General features: G+C 36.5%; 2 protein-coding genes across 2 annotated transcripts; both read left to right on the forward strand.

The window, feature by feature from the left end:
- The first annotated feature begins 1,122 nt into the window (after positions 1-1,122).
- Positions 1,123-13,534, forward strand: kat2a (K(lysine) acetyltransferase 2A). Its single transcript, XM_077212334.1, has 18 exons — positions 1,123-1,450; positions 1,947-2,070; positions 4,447-4,592; positions 4,757-4,846; positions 5,007-5,188; positions 6,414-6,605; positions 6,689-6,795; positions 7,285-7,389; positions 7,705-7,841; positions 7,959-8,167; positions 8,299-8,425; positions 10,120-10,230; positions 10,329-10,472; positions 10,674-10,788; positions 10,883-10,919; positions 11,654-11,717; positions 11,841-11,925; positions 12,095-13,534. The coding sequence occupies exons 1-18, from the start codon at positions 1,232-1,234 to the stop codon at positions 12,286-12,288; spliced, it is 2,388 nt and encodes a 795-aa protein (XP_077068449.1). The 5' UTR covers positions 1,123-1,231; the 3' UTR covers positions 12,289-13,534.
- A 1,063-nt stretch (positions 13,535-14,597) lies between these two features.
- Positions 14,598-21,214, forward strand: dhx58 (DEXH (Asp-Glu-X-His) box polypeptide 58). The gene is made up of 12 exons (XM_077212335.1): positions 14,598-14,730; positions 15,278-15,451; positions 15,530-15,734; positions 16,308-16,498; positions 16,995-17,108; positions 17,223-17,355; positions 17,433-17,618; positions 18,390-18,637; positions 18,814-19,125; positions 19,211-19,401; positions 19,907-20,000; positions 20,168-21,214. Exons 1-12 carry the CDS (start codon positions 14,716-14,718, stop codon positions 20,357-20,359), a joined length of 2,055 nt encoding a protein of 684 aa, XP_077068450.1. The 5' UTR covers positions 14,598-14,715; the 3' UTR covers positions 20,360-21,214.
- Positions 21,215-24,011: the final 2,797 nt, after the last annotated feature.

The raw sequence follows: 24,011 nt of genomic DNA on the forward strand, positions 1-24,011 counted from the left end.
TGAGAGGAGCCTCTCCATGTAAATAAAACAGCTTTTATAAGGTTGCAGATATGATTGAAGTCTTGTTCTCATCTGAGTGGTTTGATTTTATATGTCAGTTTCAAAATGACTGCATTTATTTGGGTCTAAACTTTTTAGAGAGGAGAAAAAAATACAGTGCACCTTAGGGCTCATCATGATACTGAAATCTGGCTGGTAGTTAAAAGTACACATGCGTTTTCTTTTTGATATGATATTTGATGTAAATAAATGAATGAAATAACCAAATTTTTGTTTGTAAGGCCTAGAGCAGTAAATAACTGAACCGGAATCAACCCAAATGTATATTTATTTACTATTTGTTATTTTTCTAAACAAAAATAGTGATGATAATAATAATCAGTCAGCTAATGTATTAAGCTGACTAGTTTTGAAAACTATTAAAATGCAAACATTTTTGCTACAAAAATAGTTTATACAACTATCCCCCGGTTTAACGGACAAGGCTCAAGATAGTCTCCGACTAAAGTGCATGTTAGAGCTGTTTTAACTGAAAGCTTCTTGCACTGGTGTATCTTAAAATATGTCAGTGGCAGTGCCATTGTTTTGTCTCAAGATGCACACCATTAATGTTTTGTTGTTTTGTTTTTTTCTAAGCCACGTTTATAAAAGCGACTTAAATGCCCCAATTGAACTAAAACCTAATCTCGGTTTAATCTAATCCCTGTCTGTAAATCCAGACCTGTGGCCGGTTGCACAAACTGCTTAGACTAGTCTTACAATTTAGTCATCCAATTTATTTCTTTAAGACGGGTCATATTTTTTTAAGTCAGTTACATAAAAAGGTCGAATGGTCTAATGTAAATCTGAAAATTAAGACTGATTAGCCCTAACTCATTTCTACTTATTCAGACTATAGTTCTTAAGGCCAAGTCTTAACTTAGTCGCTATGTTTATGCAACTGGCCAGCCCTAAACGTTTGATAAAAACGCTTATTTTCTCCGGTTTTAAAGTGATATATACTAGTACAATAATAAGTAGCTCAAGTGTTTAATGCCCCCCAGTGGAAAGCATCGTATCATTTTATTCTGTAGTACTGATTGTAATACTACATCTCCCAGCATTTCCCTACGTTGCGCACGCGCAATGCAGTGGTCAGACAGAGTATCGAAAACTATCACAAAACTTTATTGAAACAGCACAGGGTGGAAGTGTGCGCGGCGATCCTAGGAGGGGAAGTGAGGCTGCTGATATGGCGGACCCGGCGGCACAGACCTCCGCGCAGCCCCGGCTTCAGCAAGCTCAGTCCAGCGGTCCGGCAGGGTCCAACTCAAACCCCGGAGCCGGGAGCAGCGACCCGGCCCGACCAGGCCTGAGTCAACAGCAATGGTCCAGCCAGAAGAAAGCCCAAGTCCGCTCGTTTCCGCGAGCTAAAAAGCTGGAGAAACTCGGAGTGTTTTCCTCCTGCAAGGTAACCGAGAGCTTGCCTCATAACAATAGAGCGAGTGCCCGGGCCTTTCATGTGTCAATGCTTCTCTAACAGTCTGCAAACTAGTCACATTCCCTGGTAAGAATACAAATAATAAAGGATTACAGACGATTTAAGGCTAGAAAATAAGAAACACAAGACTTTGAAAACCTCCTTCATATGAACTAAAGAGTGGAAAAGACTGTCACATTTCTAGTGAACTCCTACCTATGCAGAATTAGTGCAGAAATGCTGTCAAAATATGGTGGTTAATTTAATGCATTCATCTGTTATGTATGTATTTATAACATGCGCCATGCATTAGGTGTGGTTTAGTATATCACACGTTATTATGTGTTACCATGTTATCACTGTTACCACTGGATACTTATAATTATGGATGTTTTGACAATATTCACCTGATCAACATCTAATTGAACCTGATGTTTACTGTCCTCATTGACAGTTTTTAAATCACAGCTGTGTTCTCTAATCACAGGCGAATGATGCTTGTAAATGTAATGGGTGGAAAAACCCCAATCCACCAACAGCTGCTCGTATGGAGCTCCAGCAGCAGGCAGCCAGTCTGACAGAGGCCTGCCGAAGCTGTGGACACTCTTTGGGTAAGATTAATGCCTCTATGGTGGTTCTATTACATCGCACTAATATCAGACCCATCATCCAAATAGGCTTGTGCTGCATAATAGAGTGCAACATCGCCCGCCCGCTTTTTCAGTGGCCTTGGTTCGAATAGGGATTTCTTAAAAAGTTTTAGTTAAATAGCTATAAACCTTGACCGAAACAAACCAACTAGCAGCGAAATTTATCGCAAATCTATATACTGTATATATACATGGTATACACACAGCAGTGCTGGGTAGATTACAAATTGTAGTCCGTTACTGATTCTAAATTACATGACAAAAATTGTAGTTAGTTACGTTATCCATTACATTACACATTTTAGGTAATATAACCGGACTACTTTTTGATTACTTTTAGATTACTTTTGACCTAACCGGTTTATCACATTGATTTTGTATAGGCTAATTGACACCATACCAATTGTACCATATTGATATAAAAATACAAAGAGAAAGAAAATGTATTCCATTCTTTAATATCAACAACATGAGATGCATTCAATTTTACATTACGTCAGGGTTTGCCAAACTGGCGTTTGTGAAGGAACTGCAATAAAATTAAAATGAATAATTTTAAAATAATAAAAAATTATAGAAAAAAAGTGTTTGAAAGACAAAGGCCTTCCAAAGACATAGAAATACATTGTTAAATGTTCATCAGGAGTTAATTCAATATGCAATGCTGAGAAAACACACACTGAAATTATTTCTGTAAATTCAGTGGTCAAATGTTTTGTGACTGCTCAATTTTCCTTGTAATTAATGCCACTTGAAAAAGACTTTCTGAATTTATAGGAAGAATAGAAAGGACAATTTTAAACATGAATAAGAAGAATTAGGGCCAGTCAAATTCTGAATGATTTACTGTCATTGTGTGAATAATATATTTAATCATTAAGAAAGTTACTGTATTCTGATTATGAGTATTTTAAAATGTAATATAATCTGGTGTATCCAAAATGGTCAATGTTTCTGATAATGTCTTTATTCATACTATTTATTTTATTAATTATTTTTTATTTATAATGATTCTTTTATATGTCATTGCTTTCTTTAATCATTTATGTATTTTCTACTTTATGCTCTATGTTTGATTATTTCCAGTTGTAAGATCTTTGGTGTCTCTTCTGTGCTGGAAGATTGAGTGGGTGTATTTTCCATCAGAATTGATTACGTGATGTACCTTTGTATCAAAATCTGTCTGTTTCCATTTCTGCAGACAGGAGATAATGATAGATCTGCAGTATTATTAATGGTCTTAAAGGTGTCAAAACAAAAACACCCATATCTATGTTCCTCTATCTTTGACATTTGACCAGTTACTCTGACCTAGCCGTCACACCAACTATGACATAATTGATAAGTCTGTTTGATCTTTTCACATTAGACCAAAACTTAAGTTTAAGAGAGTGTAAGTTTCCTCCAGATATATTAATTGCTCTTATTTTGCTCTTCGCTTCATGAATGAAATATTTATTTCGAACAACAATTAAAAATGAAATTAATAAAAATAAAAAAATACAGCAATACGTATGCAATATCCATAAAAAAAATAAAACCAAAACACAAATATATATATACTTCTGCGCCTCCATTTGCTTCGTCTCTTCTACCTCTCCTTTAATTCTGCAAAGATCTTACTTCTTTTGTCCTTCTTTCTCTTTACTCTGATCTTCACAATCTTTATCTGTTAGATACAATACTTTGGGTTTTATTAAACTATTATTTACTTCATTAATTTGTTTGTCAATAATTTTACATTTTTACTTAATAAATTTGATACTCCTTATTCATAATTGATCTTTGACATAATCATTACTTGTCCTCCTGGATCCTATTGCATCATAATCTAATAACTACCTATCCAGATTACAGGTAATCAGTTACTACCCAGCACCGTATATATATATATATAAAATTTTATTTATATATATATATATATATATATATATATATATATATATATATATATATATATATTATTCTGAAACTAATATACCATTAATTAAAAATAAAATAGGTCTGTTTTTAAAGGTTTGTAAGTTTTTATTTCTGGAACCTGATTGCTGAATTCTATAGCTTACATAGGTGCAAGGTGTAATCCATGGACAAGATCTGTTTAATAAATACACAAAAGCCCAAAAATAATATTAAAAAGTTGCTCTGAAATGTACAGTAGCAAGTATCAACCTACATGGATTTATGAAGTATATGTCATCATGCAAACCAGAGATAAGCAGCCTCTGTGGTTATATAGGCCAGTATGTTAACTGTGTAGTTAATATCATATAACGCATGGTTATTATTATTGCTTCAGCAGGTAGTGTTCAAATTCTCTTTTGTGTTGATCTTTAGCAGAACATGTGTCTCACCTGGAGAATGTGTCTGAGGAGGAGATTAACCGGTTGTTAGGGATGGTGGTGGATGTGGAGAATCTCTTCATGTCTGTTCATAAAGAAGAAGACACGGACACCAAGCAAGTCTACTTTTATTTGTTCAAGGTAAATGGGCAATTGCGATTTGCTTCCTTCATTTTTTTAAGTGCAGGCATGCTCCAGATGAGTTACTAACATGTTAAGAAGCCTTTTCCATTTAAAAAAAAAATTTTTATCAGGTGAATATTTCACATGTTTGACTGTTTGTTGGCTTTTGTTTCTTTTCTTAGTTGCTGAGGAAGTGTATTCTGCAGATGGGGAAGCCAGTGGTGGAAGGCTCTCTCGGTAGCCCTCCCTTTGAAAAACCCAACATAGAACAAGTATGTATGTTGTGTATAAGAAAGTGTGTGTCACAAGTAAAGCTTTCTGCCAGTCAGAATCCATGTAAAATGCCCTGAAGTGTTTAGGAAGTGATGGGCAGACTGTGTTTGTCATATTATGCAGAGTTCTGCACTCAAGATCTCTCTCTCTCTGTCTCAGGGGGTGTTGAACTTTGTTCAGTATAAGTTCAGTCATTTGGCGCCTAAGGAGAGGCAGACCATGTATGAGCTCAGTAAGATGTTTCTGCTCTGTCTGAACTACTGGAAGCTGGAGACTCCGTCACAGTTCCGTCAGAGGACTCAGAAAGAGGATGCAGCCGCATACAAAGTTGATTATACTAGGTGTGTGTGTTTCAGTTAACATGTGTAAATGAGTGTTTGTTTCTAGGTTATATCAGCAGGTCAGCTCTAATGTCACCCGAATCGGCTGCTAAAAGATAAATCATCCACACGCCACACCCACTCAAACCTATAATTTTCTCTGATTTAGATATCCGCACCCGATCGTCACATTACAAATATTCACAATCTCACGTGATATGGTAACATATTACTCTGAAATAATCTGCTTTTAAATTAACATTTAATTTAAAGTAGCCTAAATGTTCTTCTTTGGCAAAATTGCATTTTCTAAAAACAGTCTTTACTTCCTTCAAGCATAAATTGAAATGTCACAGTTTCCGTCACTGCAACTTCCCGAACAAGATGAGTTCAGCCCAAGCAAAGGCTGGATATAGGCTTTATTAGTTTGTCATTTACAGCGCTTCACAGCCCATTACATATCACATAACCAACACTTGATTCATCCTGGTTAACTATTATAGTAAAACTCTGCCACTAGGCATATGTTTTCCTTTATTGTTTTTCCCTGCAGAGAGAGGCTATAGACATTGTTGTTGAAAGCGAAAATAAAAAAGAGTGACTGACGTTCGTTGCATTTTGACATGAAATGAGTGTTCAGTGTCTTCATTAAAATCAATACATTAATGATTTATCTCGTATCCACCCACAATTAATTGTAATGTTATATTTGTAACTTGGCCCACCTGACCCGCAGATTATCTGCAACGTTTGCAGATATAACCGTAAGTCACACATCACTAATACATATAAATGCTGTAACTGGTGCTAAAAGTTGCACTATAACTAGTTGTAAAGAGAAAAAGGTGATTGATTCACTCATTTGAAATAAGGCATGCTCTGTCACACAATCAAATGTCAAAATAACATTTATTTTGTAATACATAATTTGAAAGCATAATTTTTATTAAAAAAATAACGTAAAATAGTAAAAAATCATTATACCGTTTAAGTGTTGGGGCCAGTATGTTTTTTTAAGAAATTAATACTTTTATTTAGCAAGGATGCATTAAAATTCTCTTTTTTTTACTGTCAATTAATTCTGTAATTAAATCCTCGTTTTTTCCTGTATTTTTGATCATACAAAATGCAGCCTTGGTTTGATTTCTTTCAAAACATTTGGTAAAAATTCATTATATTTTTTATGTGTATAAACCAATACAATTACAATTTTGTGAATTAGTTTGTGTGTGTGTGTATGTTTCAGGTGGCTGTGTTACTGTCACGTTCCTCAGAGCAATGACAGCTTGCCACGGTACGAGACCTGTCAGGTGTTCGGCCGCAGTCTGCTGAAGTCCATCTTCACCGTCACCCGCAGACAGTTACTGGAGAAGTTCAGAGTGGAGAAGGACAAGCTCCCACCAGAGAAACGCACTCTGATCCTCACACACTTCCCCAAGTAAGACCTTCGTATCAATACGTGCTATAAAACCATCACTCTCACATAGTCCGATTAGTTATATGTTTGTGTGTGCTTGTTAGGTTTCTTTCAATGTTGGAAGAGGAAATCTATGGAGAAAATTCCCCCATTTGGGAGGCAGACTTCACCATGCCAGCCTCAGAGGGGACACAACTGGGGCATCAAACAGGTGTGTGTTCAGGTGGTTATTAGGGATGAGCATTTATGTAACAACAGCTTTCTCAAATTTAAATTGATGTTAAAAATACAATCATTACCTGTACTTTTATTCACAAATATTAGGCTACATCACCCTTATAATGGTTTCAAATTGAGCCAACTTCAACAACCTATGCTTTTAGTTAATTGAACTAAATTAATTACTAAAAACATCAAAATTTACAAACAAATAAAGATAACTTCAAGTGGACTGCCGCCATAATGCATTCTCTGTCAAAAAAGCCTGCATGTCTGTTTTAATATTAAATGTGGCATGCTACTCTGTATTAATAGTTGTTATGGTGTCATAAAGCAATTCTCACAGCACAAAATAATAAAAAAATTTGTGCAGACAGAAATCTGTAATGCTTCTGCTGGTGCTTTAGCCACTATAGAGACTTGGCTTGACATGCTTCTTTTTAGACTATGCTGCTTCAAACCCCTTCTCTTACTGTCTTAGTACTGAGTCCAGTCTCAGTGTCTGGCTCTCCTCTCAGTAAGGGCAGCAGCGGTTCTGCTCTGGGTGTTACGTGTTTGGACATTGCTTCCTCTGAACCAATAACGGGTAAGATGATCAAGTTGCAGATTTATTTACTGTGCGCTGTGAACTCCGTTCATTGGTATGGTATTATAATTTTTAGTATACAGTCATATATGCAGTAGACCAGGGTTTTCATCTCTGGCACTCGAGGTCTATTTTCCTGCAGAGTTCAGTTCCAACTCTAATCAAAGACATGAACAAGCTAATCAAGGTCGTGGGTAAACTCTTCAGGAAAGTGCATCTCAAGGGCCAGAGTTGAGAACACCTGCGGTTGACTTAAGAATGAAGACCATGATCATGTCAGTCCCTCGTAACGGTGTGAAATGCATTGTCTCTCAGGAGAGAAACGTAAGCTTCCTGAGGCACTGACACTGGAGGATGCCAAGCGGATCCGAGTGATGGGTGACATCCCAATGGAACTGGTCAATGAAGTCATGAAAACCATCACAGACCCTGCTGCCATGCTGGGGCCAGAGGTCCGAGTTTATCACACCCTTATGATAGCCTTAATAATGTAGCATGAGGATTTTCTTTTTTGCATTTACAGTCGAATAGTAAAATGTAATCTTCTAGTCTGTTTTCTGGTTTCCCAGACCAGTCTGTTGTCTGCAAACGCGGCCCGTGATGAGACGGCTCGTCTGGAGGAGAGGAGAGGCATCATTGAGTTCCATGTGATTGGTAACTCTCTCTCTCAGAAGTCCAATAAGAAGATTCTAATGTGGCTCGTGGGCCTGCAAAATGTTTTCTCCCATCAACTTCCCCGCATGCCCAAAGAGTACATCACACGTCTTGTGTTTGACCCGTAAGTTTGCAGTGACCCCTTCCTTTTCCCAAAGAGCCCACTACTTTCCTCAATCTTTAGCCTTTGTCAGGTTTTGTGTCTCGCTAGCTTCCTCAGCCTCTTTTGACCTTGCTCCCTCTGTTTGACCACAGGAAGCACAAGACCTTGGCTCTGATTAAAGATGGCCGTGTGATTGGAGGGATCTGCTTCAGGATGTTCCCCACTCAGGGATTCACAGAGATCGTCTTCTGTGCGGTCACCTCCAACGAGCAGGTCAAGGTACGGAGACTCTAAATCAGTGGCTCTCAACCAGGGGGACAGGAAGACTTAGAAGTATTTAAATGAATAAATTATTGTAAATATATATTAAATTATTGAAGTCTAAATTAAAATGCTAAAAAAAAAAACTCACCTTAAATCAATATTACTTTTTCCCTCAATTTTTTTTTTAAATTCAAAAACATGCAGTTCTCACAAAATGAATCTGGGTTAATTGATGTATCAATACTCTTCATTAAAAAAATCTTCAAAGCATGCAAAGTCTAAATGTTTCGAGGTTAAAGTCGAAACATTACGAGAATAAAGTCGTAATTTTTTGAGAATATAGTCAAAATTATGAGAATGTCTTCCGTAGAAGTTCTGTGAGTGTGTGTGTGTGCTTGCAATTGTTTCACATTCATAATTGCAGCACAGGCATTCATAACGGTTGCACATCAACTGGCTCAGAGCGAAGGGTTTCCAATTCTGATCTTTAAACGTAGACCGTAAGTTTTAGAAGTTCTGAACATTACCACAAGCACAGCAGCCATTTTCTCATTAGGGGACACAGCAAAAACTTCTTTATATCACTGAGTCACAGAGAGAGGAGGCTCTTTTATCCAACTAATAAGGATGCATTTCCTTGCCACAAGTAGCAATTTATCCAACAATTTGTAACCTGATGCATCCAGTGTCGGTGTCACTGCTTGCGTTTTGGAAGGAAGGCCCAAAAGAAAAAGACTAGGATCCTTTATTAGTTTTATCTGAAGAATTCTGATTTCTGAAGCAATAGAATTCCAAAATTCGGAAATGTACTTGTTCTACTTATTCTAGTTGCCTAATAAACCCAAGCATTGTATATTATGAATGTTGTTGGCCCTTTGACAAATTGCTTTGGATAAAAGTGTCTGCTAAAAGCTTAAATGTAAACTGTGTGCTACCTACTTAGTGACCTTTTAAAATCTGCTTGCTGTTAAACAAAGTATCTCATGTCATAAGATACTTTATACAAAATATAAGGCACCATGGCAAGTGTACTTCAATCCCAGAATGCACTGCAATAAGTTTACTGATTCTGTTTCAGATGGAGTCAAGGGATATTTTTTTAATAGTTTTTTTAATGAACGTTTAAAAAACAGTCCACATTAATCACAGAAATTAATATATTATATTGAAAGGATAGTTCACCCAAAAATGAAAATTCTGTTAATAATTACTTAACCTCAAGTTGTTTCAAACCTTTAAATCTTCCGTTCATCTTCGGAACACAAATGAAGCTATTTTTGATGAAATCTGAGAGCTTTCTGTCCCTCCATAAACAGCCACACAACTACTACTTTGACGCTTCAAAAAGTTCATAAACAGATTGTAAAACTAATCCAAATGAATCGAGCGGTTTCGTCCAAATTTTTTGAAGAGACAATCGCTTTATTTTCACTCAGATTTTACGATCTCTTCATGAACTTTTGAAGTGTCAGTAGTGTAGCTGTCAATGGAGGGACAAAAAGCACTCAGATTTCATTTAAAATATCTTAATTTGTGTTACAGGTTTAGAACGACTTGAGGATGAGTAATTAATTAATGACAGAATTGTAATATGTGGGTGAACTATCCTTATACTATGTTGCAAGCTAAATAAATAGCCCTATTGCTATGAGTTGAATTAATGTCTTTCACTTGATTTATTGATAATCTTTTTTTGTGTTCATGTTTAGGGCTACGGCACACACCTGATGAATCATCTTAAGGAGTACCACATCAAGCACGGCATTCTGTACTTTCTTACTTATGCTGACGAATACGCAATCGGCTACTTCAAGAAACAGGTACAGCTCCAGTCTGTACAGACTCCACCAGCCTCACTTGTAATTTCCTGTTTTTCCACTGCACAACTATATCTGTTGACCCCTCTTTTTGCCGGTAGGGCTTCTCCAAAGACATCAAAGTACCGAAGAGCCGCTACCTTGGTTACATCAAAGACTACGAGGGAGCCACGCTGATGGAGTGCGAGCTCAATCCCAGAATACCCTACACCGAACTCTCACACATCATAAAGAGACAGAAAGAGGTGAGAGTGCACACATTTCCCCCTTCTGCTGGAGGGGAATTACATCGTGTTGGGAAATCTTATAGTTACATGTGTGTATTTGGTTTTTGGAGGAGGATTTTTGCCATCTGAAATTGACTGGACATATTAACCTTTTGTCAATTTCAGTCAGTCTTTGTATAATGACTTCCAGTCATATGGGTTTGTTGTCGTCTGCTGTAGATAATCAAGAAACTGATCGAGAGGAAACAGAACCAGATCAGGAAAGTGTATCCTGGTCTCACCTGCTTTAAAGAGGGTGTGCGGCAGATTCCTGTGGAGAGTATACCAGGCATCAGTAAGTTTGTGCTCGTCTCACAGTAGTGGCTATAAAGCACTCACAAAATCCTTCCATTCACACACTCTCTCTCCCTACTTTTTGTCCTCTTAAGGAGAGACTGGTTGGAAACCTAGTGCCAAGGAGAAAAGGTCAGAGGAGAATCTATGCATATTTATTCTGAAATCTTAGACCATCTGTTTGTCTGTATTAAAACATCTCACTGATGATTTTACAGTGATATCATGTCGTGTACACTTCCATTTGGGGTCCGAAAGATTTCATTAAAGGAATTGATACTTTTATTCAGCAAGGATGCATTAAATTCATCAAAAATATTAAGCAGCACAACTATTTTCAACATTGATAATATTAATAAATGTTTCTTGAGCAGCAAATCATAGTGTTAGAATGATTTCTGAAGGATCATGCGACACTGAAGACTGGAGTAATGATGCTGAAATTCAGCTTTGCCATCACCGGAATGAATTACATTATAAAATATATTCAAATAGAAAACACTTATTTAATATTTTACAATATCACTGAAATTTACTGTATTTTTTAACAAATAAATGCAGCCTTGTTAAGTAGAGAAAAGAAAAGTTCATGTTAAGAAACTTCTTTCAAAACCATTAAAAAAACTAACTTTTTAATGGTTTTTCCAATATTTTTAATTGCAATGAAAACTGTATTTACTTATAAGAGTATGTTTTTGTGAAATGATATACCTTGTGTATTATATATGAGATGAGCCAGTCTCGTTACAGTTCCGAGTAAAGTTACCAACCACCAGCGAGTAACTCAAAAAACAAGTAATGTTACAAGTACTGTTATTTTTGTTCCCTGCGTGTATCCATCATTCTCTCTTATTTCATCTCTGCAGTAAAGAGCTGAAAGATCCAGATCTGCTTTACAACATGTTAAAGAATCTTCTCGCACAGATTAAAGTAAGAGGCCTGTTGTCACACTCACATGCATATTCATCTAAACACATTAACGACACAATATATTATTTATATTTATTATATATATATAATTATATTTTCACCATTTCATTTGTGTGTTAACAGACGCATCCAGACTCCTGGCCTTTCATGGAGCCAGTGAAGAAATCTGAAGCTCCTGACTATTATGAGGTCATCCGCTTCCCCATTGGTGGGTACTGATGTGATCTGCATATACATTAATGAGATTTCAACAATTCTGAAGAGCCACAATATAATTAGTCAGACTAGCTGGACAGCCAATATTAATCAGTTAACATCTATACAGTTTTAACAACATCAAATTGCATCCAATTGAATAAACCTCTCTTCCTACTTAGACTTGAAAACGATGACGGAGCGTCTGAAGAACCGGTATTATGTGACTAAAAAGCTGTTTATCGCCGACCTGCAGCGAGTGATCACGAACTGCAGAGAGTACAACCCTCCAGACAGCGAGTACTGCAAGTGTGCCAACACGCTGGAGAAGTTTTTCTACTTCAAACTGAAAGAGGCCGGGCTCATTGACAAGTAACGGGCATCTAGCCCAGGACAAGGGACCAGTTATAAAATATAGAGTGTGATCACATACACACACACACACACGTTTCATTTGGATGAACAACATCCAAACCTGTCAAAAATTGCTGCTTTCTGTTCCTTTTTTCCCCTTATACAACATAGTTATAAAACTCAAGGTTATATTCATGTGTATGGCTCTGCCATGAGAGTGCATTAAGGCAAAATGAAAACTGAAAACGTGTTTGATGTGGGCGTTAGCTTAGAAAGAAATCACCATTAGCAGTTCAGTTCTTCTTTCCCATCCTCAGCCATAAAACGAATGACTCATGCACATTGCAAGCTGTTGCTCTACATACACAAACATTCAGTTATGTAACTTTAAGTCTTATCCTGCAAAACTCTTCTGACCTTAGATGCTGCATCCAAAGATGGACAATATTCGGCCTCCAATGATGACACTGCGGTGTCACCATTCTCGGCCAAAGATGTTTGAAACAGCTTGTCAGTCATATACAGGATGTGCCTATTTAGTACAAATCTGACAATATGAGGGAAATCGTAACTTTTTGTTGAGTTCTGTCAATGGCTTTTATTGGAAAAAAAGATGCCTCATTCCATGACAGATCACTTCAAGCACCAATAATCAAATGTTCTTTTTCTCCTGGGAAATTACTTCTGTCCACTTTGCTTTGACAGTGCCGTTGTGAAGTGTTTATCTTTGTTCACAAACCAATATTTGCTGTCTTTGGAAGCTTTCAGTGTGTCATGACCCCAGACGTAAGCAGTCACAGTTTTTGCAACCTGCTATTTACACCCATTTGGGACCATGAACAACTATTTCCATTTCAGTCGTAGCTGCAAAACACTGTCTGCTACTACCTAAAATACTCCGAATGGACTACTGCACAAACCTCTATATCCAAATATGAATGTGTTTTCTATGACACCGCATGTTCTCTGCTAGTTTAACGCTCACACACATGGGACAGGACAGCTGGTTTATTTTTCAGTCTCTCGTGATGGGCATTTACTTGAATCATAACTTTGACAAACTGCTGCAATGTTGATCTATTATCAGGGTTTTTTATTTTTGGATTTACTGTGGGTCACTGATGACCGCTTTCATGAACAGGACAGATGGGTGTGATAGAAAGCGTTTGGATATGGTTACATTTGGATGATGCATGTAAATTGCAACAGTTCTGTGTACTATAATTCTGTTTTTTGTTTTTTTTAATAAACTAAAAAAAATTATCTAAGTTTGCCTTGCTGAGAAGTGATGCTTATTTCAAATTCTGAATCACGCAAATAGAGATTATAGAATTGTATAATTGAACAGAAAATAATAACAGTCTGCGGTTAGCTTTTATATATATTTTATATAGTGAGGTTTTTATTTTTGGAAAAAATATATACTTTTTATTCAGGATGGACACATTCAATTTATCAAAAGGGAGAGTAAACACATTTATAATGTTACAAAAGACAAAAAAGTATATATATTTCAAATAAATGCTGTTCTTTTGAATAAAGAATGTGTTGTTTGAAAATGTATCATAGTTTTCACAAAAATATTTAGCAGTGCAACTGTTTCCAACATCGATAATAATCAGAAATGAGCAGTAAATCAGCATTAGAATTATTTCTGAAGGATCATGTGACACTGAAGACTGCAGCTATGATGCTGAAAATAAATTACTGGAATGAATCATCCTGAGTTTGTAAACTGTAATGTTTTGCAATACAATCATTAGATACATTTTTATTAAGTTTAACAATGTATATTTATTTGCTTTATTTTTAAATCTTTTTTAACCTTAATTAGAAAAAAAAGAAGAAAAATTTAAAATTAGACAAAAATAAGATTTTTTGGTAAATGTGCTTAAAGCTAAGTTAAAGGGGTTCAACCTTTACAATACATTATCTAGTACCAATGAGTATCTAAAACCTCCACATAGTATTGTTTCAGTTTCCATAATGTGTTTGTTTGGATCCGAGCATGACTAAGAGGCAAATGACAAAGACAGTTTCTTCAGTTTTCATTTCCTAACATCACTGGCCTACAAAATAGGGCCCCATCAAGGTCTCTCCATTACTTTCTCAGTGCAGCGTATGCCTGTGATTCTCTTCACGTTTACAAATCAAATTCTGTTTTAGATGTCCACGTCACTGGTGTCCAAGAGACAATCAAATAACAAAAGCACCCTATTGCTAATTTAAAAGTTTCTTTCATTTCTTATATTTCATTTCTCGGCCTACAGACACCTGCTGTCATTGAATTTAGCCCCTCTTTTGTTGTATGTCATTCGTCTCCTCCTCCTGGGCCCTTTCTCTGTTTTTGGTTTCGTTTTTCTGCTCAGCAGGCTCATAAAGGGACGTTTTAAAGAGCAAAGAAGGTTCACCCTCTCCAAAGTAACATAGACCTCTCGCCACCACAGTGATGGCATCACCAGCGGTGAGTGAATCTACTGACACGTTCAGAAATGTCTTTGATCTAATTTGTAGTCTCGTACAAAACCATAAGCAGAGTAGTGGCTTTATTTTTAACATGGAATATTCATTATTAGCTTTATGATTAGACAACAAGTAGTGAACAGCACAAAAACATTACAGGTAAAGCTACTAGTAACATTTCACCTTTAAATGCTTATAATATAGTAATGAAAGTTGCCAAAAGGTTGCACTTTTTAATTTACCTGCTTCTTACTGTAATAAATGCAATCCAGTTATAATTTTTTACCAGAAAGTAACAGGAAAACTCCTACTTGGTAAACTAAATGCAGCATGTGACTAGATCAGCAGGATCAGCAGGAACTGTGTCAGTCATTGCATTACAAAAGTGTATGAATTAAATAGCTCGTAAACAAAGAGTTCTTTATTGAATTGAGTCAAGAACCCTAGGGTTCTATATAGAACCCCATTGAAAAGTGTACACGAACACTAATCATGTTTGATTAAATGTAAATGGCTTCCACTGTTTTGGTGACTGTGTGTGAATGTAGATGGAGATCACTCTTAGATCATACCAGGAGGAAGTGGTGCAGACGGCACTAAAGGGGGAGAACAGCATCATCTGGCTGCCCACCGGTGGAGGAAAAACCCGTGCTGCAGTTTATGTTGCCAAGAAACACCTGGAGAATACAGCCAATGCCAAAGTGGCAGTGCTCGTCAACAAGGTGAAGCCAGATGCATAATATTGTTTGTATCTTTTTCTTTAGATTTGCATGCTGAGTTTATATTTTCAACGTTCTCAGGTGCACCTGGTAGATCAGCACTATGACAAAGAATTCAGCCCTTATCTTGGGAAGCAATACAGGATAAAGGCCATCAGTGGGGACAGCGGTGACAAGGACTTATTTGGGTGTCTGGTCAAGGACTCAGACCTGGTCATCTGCACGGCTCAGATCTTGGAGAACGCCCTGAACAGCACGGAGGAGGAAAAACATGTGGATCTCACAGGTAACAGATGATTTATTAAGATACACCACAACATGATTTATGCGCTATTTTTAGCACATAAATATAAAAAAAGTGTCTCTTTACATGAATACTGTTACATAATATTATTCAATAGAACATTACCCTGGCTGTACACCACCCCCATTGTACAGGTCTTGTCTTGACTGAATCAAAAAAATAGTTTTGACTTAGCCATATTTCTAACATGCAGTCAAACGTGACACTCAACAAACCTAACCAGTTCAGATATTTCATGTGTTCTAGCTCAAGCACCCCTGGTGCAACTAATAAAGCCATTGTTGCATCAGGTGTGCTTGAGACAACACCTATTTTGCAGATTTGTGCTGTTCAGGGGGTTGAATAATTTTGAGACTGCAGAAGAAATCCCTTGAAACATTCGTTGTGTTGAGCTATTTATACTTTTTTTTTTATTTGTTCATTGCAAACAGCTGAAAATCTGTCAATTTTCCCAATAAACCTGATTTGCATAATTTCGATATTATTATTTATCTCCTTTTCTTCTTGCTACTTACAAAAATAAATAGTCTCCTTAAATAAATTGTCTCTATGTAGACTTCACCCTGTTGGTCATAGATGAATGTCACCACACGCAAAAGGAAAGTGTCTATAACAAGATTATGGGCCGCTATGTGGAGAAGAAAGTGAGAAAAGAAGGGAAGCTGCCCCAGATTTTGGGCCTCACAGCATCACCTGGTACAGGAGGAAATAAGTCGCTGGATAAAGCTGTGGAACATGTCTTGCAGGTCTGTGTGTACATTTGCACATTAGGGACGATACAGCTAAAATTATTATATCTTGTGATATTATTCAACATGAATATTTGTGTATTTGCTCTGAAATGGCTCAAAAAGCTGGATTTTTTTACAGCAATGAATTTTGACTGCCATTGTTGCCAAAAATATTGAGAAATATATAAAGTCATAGCAAATATTTTGTAAATATTCGATTCGATGGCACAGCCCCAGTTGTTTTTTGCTTTATGAATTAATGTGAATTAATTGCTTTAATAATGCTAATCTCAACATGTACTATATATATTTTAGGATCAAAAGTTGTACCTGTTAACATTAATATATTTGTATTAATTAACATTAAAAAAGGTTAATAAATGTTGTAAAAGTATATATTGCTCATTGTTCATGTTATTTAATGCATTAACATATATTTACAAATGAGACCTTATATTAAATTGTTACCAAATGAAAAAAAAAATTCTTACTCGTTCTCTCTCATTTTCAGATCTGTGCCAATCTGGATTCAGCACTTGTGTCCACCAATAATTATACACCAGCGCTCAAGAAAGTCGTCCCTAGACCCAGAAAGCAATATGACATTGTTGAAAAAAGAGATCTGGTACTGTTCTCCTTTCGCTTCCAGACTGCACCTCAGTCATAATGCCATTCTCTACCGCACAACTGCTTGAACGTTCAGTGACCAAAATATGTGTATGTTTTTTTGTGTCAACAGGATCCATTTGGCGACCACTTGAAGTTAATGATGTCAATGATTCATGAGTTCATGCCATCAACGGTGAGCCGTAGCCTGCGGGAGATGGGCACACAGGAATATGAAGCTGATGTGGTGGAACTAGAGAAAGCAGGTTAGATGTCATTGCAACTACAACTTTTGAGTTGTACTTCCCAAATGATTTGATTTGATGGTGTGTTTTTGGATCAGGTGTAATAGCAGAGAACAGACTGATCGCTCAGTGTGCACTGCATCTGCGGCAATACAATGATGCTCTTCTCATTAACGACACCGTTCGCATGGTGGACGCGTTCAATGTTCTGGACGAGTTCTACAATTCAAGGAAAAACAAATTGCTGGATGGAACAGACTTCTTTCTCCAGGGACTTTTTGATGGTGTGGATTTTTTTACTATGCTGTTGATTTGTGATTCTCTTAAATGGGCAGGTCATACAAAAACATTGTCATTTACTTCATTAACCAAACCTGTATACCTTGTATCTTCCCTTCTGTGGAATCCAAAAATATTTTTTCAAAAAATGAAAGAATTTAATTGTGGGACTGTTAAATTTCAAAAAGGACAAAAATATATTAGTACCATATTGTTATGGGCTAGTGTTATATTTTCTTTTGTATCGCATTAGTCAGTATTGGATATATATCTGCTGATATTGTATATTTACTTGTGCCTACTCATTTCCCCTATTTTTACACTGACTTAAAGTTAATTTAAAAAATAATAATAATTTAACACTATTAAATGTAATCTTTAGCAAATCTCAAAGTGGATAACTATTTTTATATTGATAATGTTGTGATGTTCAAATTCACAAGTAGCATTTAAAACCATTGTTTTTATTCTTTTTGGTCATTTTTAGTTTATTTAGGCAAAATAGCATCAAATTTGTATACATTTTATGGGTAATTGCCATAAAGTGGATATAATTATTGGCCAAAAAAAGCACCATAAATGCAGTCCACATGATTTGTGCACCATACGCCAAGTCGAAATTAAAGTTCACTGATCATATTGCTTTCTGCTTAAATCTCAATTACCTTTGTGCATATTCAAACTGTCCCTTTATTTGTATTATTCATTTGTCTGTGTTCACTCCAAAATTGATTGGAAAAGATTCAAAAGCTTATTTTTCTGCTCTTACTACTCAGAGAACCATGTGGAGCTAAAACAACTGGCATCGGATGCCCGCTACGAAAACCCCAAACTGGCCCAGTTGCAACTCACGCTGCTGCAAGAGTTTAGTAAGAAAACGTCTCGCGGTATAATCTTCTCGAAGACGCGCCGCGGCACACATTGTCTGTATGACTGGGTGAACTCCAACCATGAGCTGCTGAAGGTCAAAATCTCTGCTAGCATTCTCACTGGAACGGGCACTGGTGCCGACCACATGAACCAGGTACAGCAAGAAAACATCTCAAATGGTTTCCCTAGAGCTTCTGAAGCATTTGTTGTTCGTGTTTAGTTGAGAAACATCTAGTATCTACAGAAGGGAATACAGACTAATTCTGAACCTGCTAATAACTTTCTCTACCTATTATACAGTATGTGTCTGTTTTTTGTATTTGTTCTTAGAGTGTACAGAAGAGGACCATCAAAGATTTTAGAGAAGGATTCCACAACCTCCTCATCTCTACCAGTGTGGCTGAGGAAGGACTTGATATTCCAGAATGCAACTTAGTTGTACGTTACGGGCTGTTGACCAATGAGATCGCTCAGCAGCAGGCCAGTGGGCGGGCTCGAGCCGAGAACAGCGTATACTCAGTGGTGGCTGAAGAAGGTGGGCGTGAACTGCGCAGGGAATTGACCAATGAGTATCTAGAAAGTCTGACCTCAAAAGCTATTGACCAAGTACAGAGAATGAGTCCCAGGGAGTTCAGAATCAAGGTTTGCATTTCCGGCTTTGCATTTCATATAATAGAAAAACTCGAAGTATTCCAATTTCATTGCCTAAAAAACTTCTGCTTGTCAGATATCTGAGCTCCAACAAATATCTGTTCTGATTCGGATCCAAGCTGAGAGGAAAAGGGATGAGAGGAAGCAGCGCTACAGTCCTGCTCAGGTTCAGCTTCAATGCAGAGGATGTTTCCTTCATGTCTGCAGTGGAGAAGATATAAGAAAGATAGAGAATTCACACCATGTCAATATCAACCCTGAGTTTAAGTGAGTTAGTCCTCAGTACATCTCAGAATATCACAGACCAAATAATTCTGGAAAATGTAAACAGTGATGAATATTTTAATGACTTACTGTACACAACCTTGCAAAGAAGTCTCATATGCTCACCAAAGCGGCACGCACTTGATCAGAAATGCAGTATAAATAGTAATATTGTAAAATATTAATTAATGTAACTTTTGCATTTGAATATATTTTCGAATGTAATTTATTCCTGCGATCAAAGCTGAATTTTCAGCATCATTACTCAATTCTTCAGTGTCACATGATCCTTCAGAAATCATTTTAACATGGTGATTTGATGCTGAAGAAACTTTTATTATTATTATCAATGTTCAGAATGGTTGTGCTGCTTTAATGTTTTTGTGGAAACCGTAATACAAATTTTCAGGATTCTTTGATAAAAAGAAAGTTCAAAAGAACATAATTTACATCATTCCTTTCCTACTATGATTATAAATGAACATGTTTGTGTTTGTCTAATTCATAGGAGGCATTACAGAACTGGTGGGCAAGTGTTTCTGGAGAAGACTTTTGAAGATTGGGAGCCTGGACGGGTTATCAACTGCAGTAAATGTGGAAAGGTTAAAGAAAGAAAGAAGAATAGATCACATTGTATTATCCAAATAAACAGGAAGAACTCCTTAAGAATAGTGAGTGACCTACTTTTCTTTCTTTCTCTCTCTCTCTCTCTCTCTCTCTCTCTCTCTCTCTCTCTCTCTCTCACTCTCTCTCTCTCTCTCTCTCTCAGGACTGGGGATTGGAGATTAAATTCAAGAGGGTGGCAATACTCCCCTGTTTGAAAATAAAGAACTTTTCCTTGAATACTCCTCGAGGCAAAGTCCCTTGCAAGTTCTGGAAGGATGTTGAGTTCCAGGTGACAGAGTTTGACTTAACTGACTACATGACCAACCATTTCCCTGACCTGGACTTAGACGACTGACACAACTAAACTCAGTCCGAACCCTGTAGCCCTCACTGTGACAGATTTTCTGTCTGCGCTGAGTATTTCTATACCAGTGGCTTTCATCTAGTAAACTATTGATTACTGTTTATCCTAAAAAATGATTTAAATTAAACTATTTATCAGCATAATTAAAAAATGAAATGATCCATTCTGATTACATCTTGCTTATTGATGGGTGTTGGGGGCCATAGTAGTTTTTGTGGTTGATTGTGATAGTCAAAATACAGTTGGGAACCTCTGTTCAAAACAATATATATGTTTGTAAACTTTAAATGTTTGTACTTCAAATTCTACCATTTACTTAGTAGTATTTGTAATTTATGGGTTTTGTTTTATTTGCTTTTGTCTGAGAAAGGTGTGTGCATGTGTGTGTTAAATGCTTTGACAGTATATTTATCTTTAGCATTATTTTCATTGATTTTTCTGTTTCTGTCAGGGATCAGGACTGTGGTGCTCTATGATTATTAGTTATTGTTTACATTATTGTGCAGTATGTCTATAAATGCATTCCAAGCATTGCACAATAGTCTGCTCAGGCCGTCACTTTCAGATTGCTCGAATATTTACATATATTTATTTGACAGATGCTTTTAACCTAAGGGACTTACAAATGAGGACAAATATGAACACACTTCGAAATCTTTGAGCCTTCATTTATAGACAGGGTTAAGGTTTGTTTTTAGTACTTAAAACTGTTTCTCAAAAAAAGTGGAATGTATGTCTTAAATATTCTTTCCTTTTTAAATTTCTACATAAGATTAACACATGAGATTCTGTATGTTATCTGTAATATATACATTTTTAAAATAAATAAAACAGCTATGCTCTGTATGTAATGGTTTTTCTTCCTTATGATTGCTTCACAACTTGTGAAGCAATCATAAGGAAGAAAAACCATTACATACAGAGCATCAAGTGAATCACAAGTGGATACTTACTGTTATGAACCTGTGTGTGAGGAAAGACTACAGTCATAGATTTGCGTGAGAAGACGACCAAAGCAAAAGTTAAAGACAAGCTCTTATTGCACGATGCGGAGTTTCTGAGATTGATAGATTTTCAAGCGAATTTTGTGTCGGCCACTAGATGGCGCCACGCAGTTTTGCTTTCTTTCTGTTAATTGTGAGTTTCCCCATAGTTAACAAACAGGTCACTTTATGCACATGTAATTTGCCTTGCTTGAACACTCTTGGGTTTGTTCTACGCTTTGCTTCTTTGACCGTGAGTCAAACCTATAGACAGTGACGTCATTGTAAAAGTCAATAGCCGCCTTTTAGTCTGCACATGGGTTCAAAACTACCTGGATATTTGGAAGGTCAGTTGCTCAGTTCATTTTTTATACTATATATGCATTAAATACAAAAGAAAAAGAAAAGTCTTGTTGTCCTTAGGCTGACAATCATCAGTCATGTGATGAAAAATAACAGCATAACGTGAATTGTGCTGACGTGTACAATTCAACAAATTTCTGTGTTATTCCATGTGTTCGATTAAACCATCAAAATATGTAGAACATTTTAGGATTAGTCCAAATTGTCTGAAGAGACTCGGTTGCTTCATGATGAACATATTTTATTTATTCACATTTAAAAACTACCATGAGCTTCCGTTTACCACAACTGATAGCCTATGTGAGTTGATTAATGTTTATGTTAAGCCTAAATTCAATCTGTTCATCTTATAACGCAATCGTGTCTCTTCAGAATTTTTTTAGTAGTAGCTTAGGCCACACCACTTGATTCATCTTAGTTTTGCGATCTCTTTATAAACTTTCTGAAGCATCAAAGTGTCAGAATAGCTGCAACAGAGGGACAGAAATCTCTCAGATTTCATCAAAAACAAATTAGTTTGTGTTCTAAAGATGAACGAGTCTTGCGCGAACTATCCCTTTAAGGTAGGCTTTATCTGACAAATTTATTTGACAAAAAAAGCAAACTAAAGCTACAGTTTTTATTTTTCTACTAGGCAACAAAAATGAAAAACTCACAATAACTACAAAATTATTAGTTATTAATATTTCATTGGGGTTTTCTGTTGTTTTTACATGCGTTCATAATTTCTTTGTATGGCAGCTTGGCCAAAAATTTTCCGCACAATTTGGTTCCATTGCATTATCACAAATAGAATTGTCTCCAAGCACGTAATATTCTTAAAAAATCTTTAACAAATATTTGAATAAAGGTCAAGATGTTGGTGTTCCTAGTCCTGACATCACTTTGGGCCAATACTGTGTTTGGTAATTATAGACATTTATTTTTTATCAATTTCATTCAATTTGGAGAATCTAATGGAATTGTAAAATTTAATGTTAGGTATGATTAATTACTAAAAATTGGGTGATTAATTAGTTTGTATATATATATATATATATATATATATATATATATATATATATATATATGTGTTAATGTTTTTTTCAATGTAATCAAAGCCAGAGAGAGCAAGAGCCATAGGCCTGGGGTTGGCATAAAGGGCAGTGTTGTGCCAGTGTGGTTTTGCATGGATCAGTGCTTCAGCAACGCCCACAGCACACATTTAAACACACACGCACAAAGAATGCCCGCAGAATAAATCACACACATACACATGCTGCTCATTTACACGGATTTTAGCAAGGACATTAAAAGTCAAAGCTAAAATTCTGTCACAGACAGGAAGAGCTCAATCACAGATGTGACTTCACTCGGTTTTCTGCTAACCATGACTTCCTTTATAGCATATTGATTTTCTTATCATGTCTGTATGTGTAATTTTTGCTTTTTGTGTGTGATACATCACCTGAGCATGCTTTAACATTAGTAGTCAGATAATCAGTCAGTTATCCGTGCGTAGGGGTGATAATGTGATAGATTGGTTTCTGTCGAGTGGATTCTGATTGGCTCTCAACGTTTTAATCGTTGATCGGACTTGGTTGAACCCAATCTCACAGGATTATAAACGTTATAGTTATCCATTGTGTAAGGTTATTATAACACAATAAACCCTGTGAGGATAAAAAAAGACATCATTATTTTTACAATAATTACAGCACATTATCCTGTTTATTATATATTTACCACACAAGTAAATAAATTGTAATTATTATGTGTGTAGAAAGAGGTGTGATATAACTAGCTCTGTGTACAGATTGTTGCCAGGGGCAACAATATACAGTTTAGTGTCAATGTACAATAACATTTGGCCACTGAATGCCGCAACTGACCAATCAGAATCAAGTGTTCAGGGAGCCGACTCAGATAGTTTACTGCAGATGCTGTTTTCAGCAAACGTGAACAGAGATCACAGTTTAACCACAGATTATAGGGGGGTTAAGGTGAAAGACCCTAAAAAGAGTCTAGCTATGGGTCAGAAATATAGACAACACTACAGCATGCACATAAGCACGCATGGCGCAGATGTTGTTGGTGTGTGTGCGCGCTCTAGTCTGACGTTATCAGACAGGATTAATCATGTCAGCAGGGTTCATAGGTGTGTTTGGGTCTGTTTGTGTACGTCTCTCTCTAGCTCTTCCTTTGTGTGTGTGTGTGTGTGTGTGTGTGTGTGTGTGTGTGTGTGTGTGTGTGCGTGCGTGCGTGCGCGTGTGCGTATGTGTGTGTGTGTGCATAGAAACCCAGGTGCAAAAGAGATG

This window comes from Siphateles boraxobius, unplaced genomic scaffold, assembly GCF_051911475.1.
Source record: "Siphateles boraxobius isolate OS27281-9 unplaced genomic scaffold, OSU_SipBor_1 66, whole genome shotgun sequence".
In the NCBI taxonomy this organism is placed as follows: domain Eukaryota; kingdom Metazoa; phylum Chordata; class Actinopteri; order Cypriniformes; family Leuciscidae; genus Siphateles; species Siphateles boraxobius.

Bases quoted from the DNA above. Each gene is read 5' to 3' on its own strand.
- kat2a (XM_077212334.1), top strand. From the start codon at position 1,232: ATGGCGGACCCGGCGGCACAGACCTCCGCGCAGCCCCGGCTTCAGCAA. The intron at 6,796-7,284 runs GTGTGTGTTCAG...TTACTGTCTTAG, and splicing joins ACAACTGGGGCATCAAACAG to TACTGAGTCCAGTCTCAGTG. The intron at 8,168-8,298 runs GTAAGTTTGCAG...GTTTGACCACAG, and splicing joins ACACGTCTTGTGTTTGACCC to GAAGCACAAGACCTTGGCTC.
- dhx58 (XM_077212335.1), top strand. The intron at 16,499-16,994 runs GTCTGTGTGTAC...TCTCATTTTCAG, and splicing joins CTGTGGAACATGTCTTGCAG to ATCTGTGCCAATCTGGATTC. The intron at 17,109-17,222 runs GTACTGTTCTCC...TTGTGTCAACAG, and splicing joins TTGTTGAAAAAAGAGATCTG to GATCCATTTGGCGACCACTT.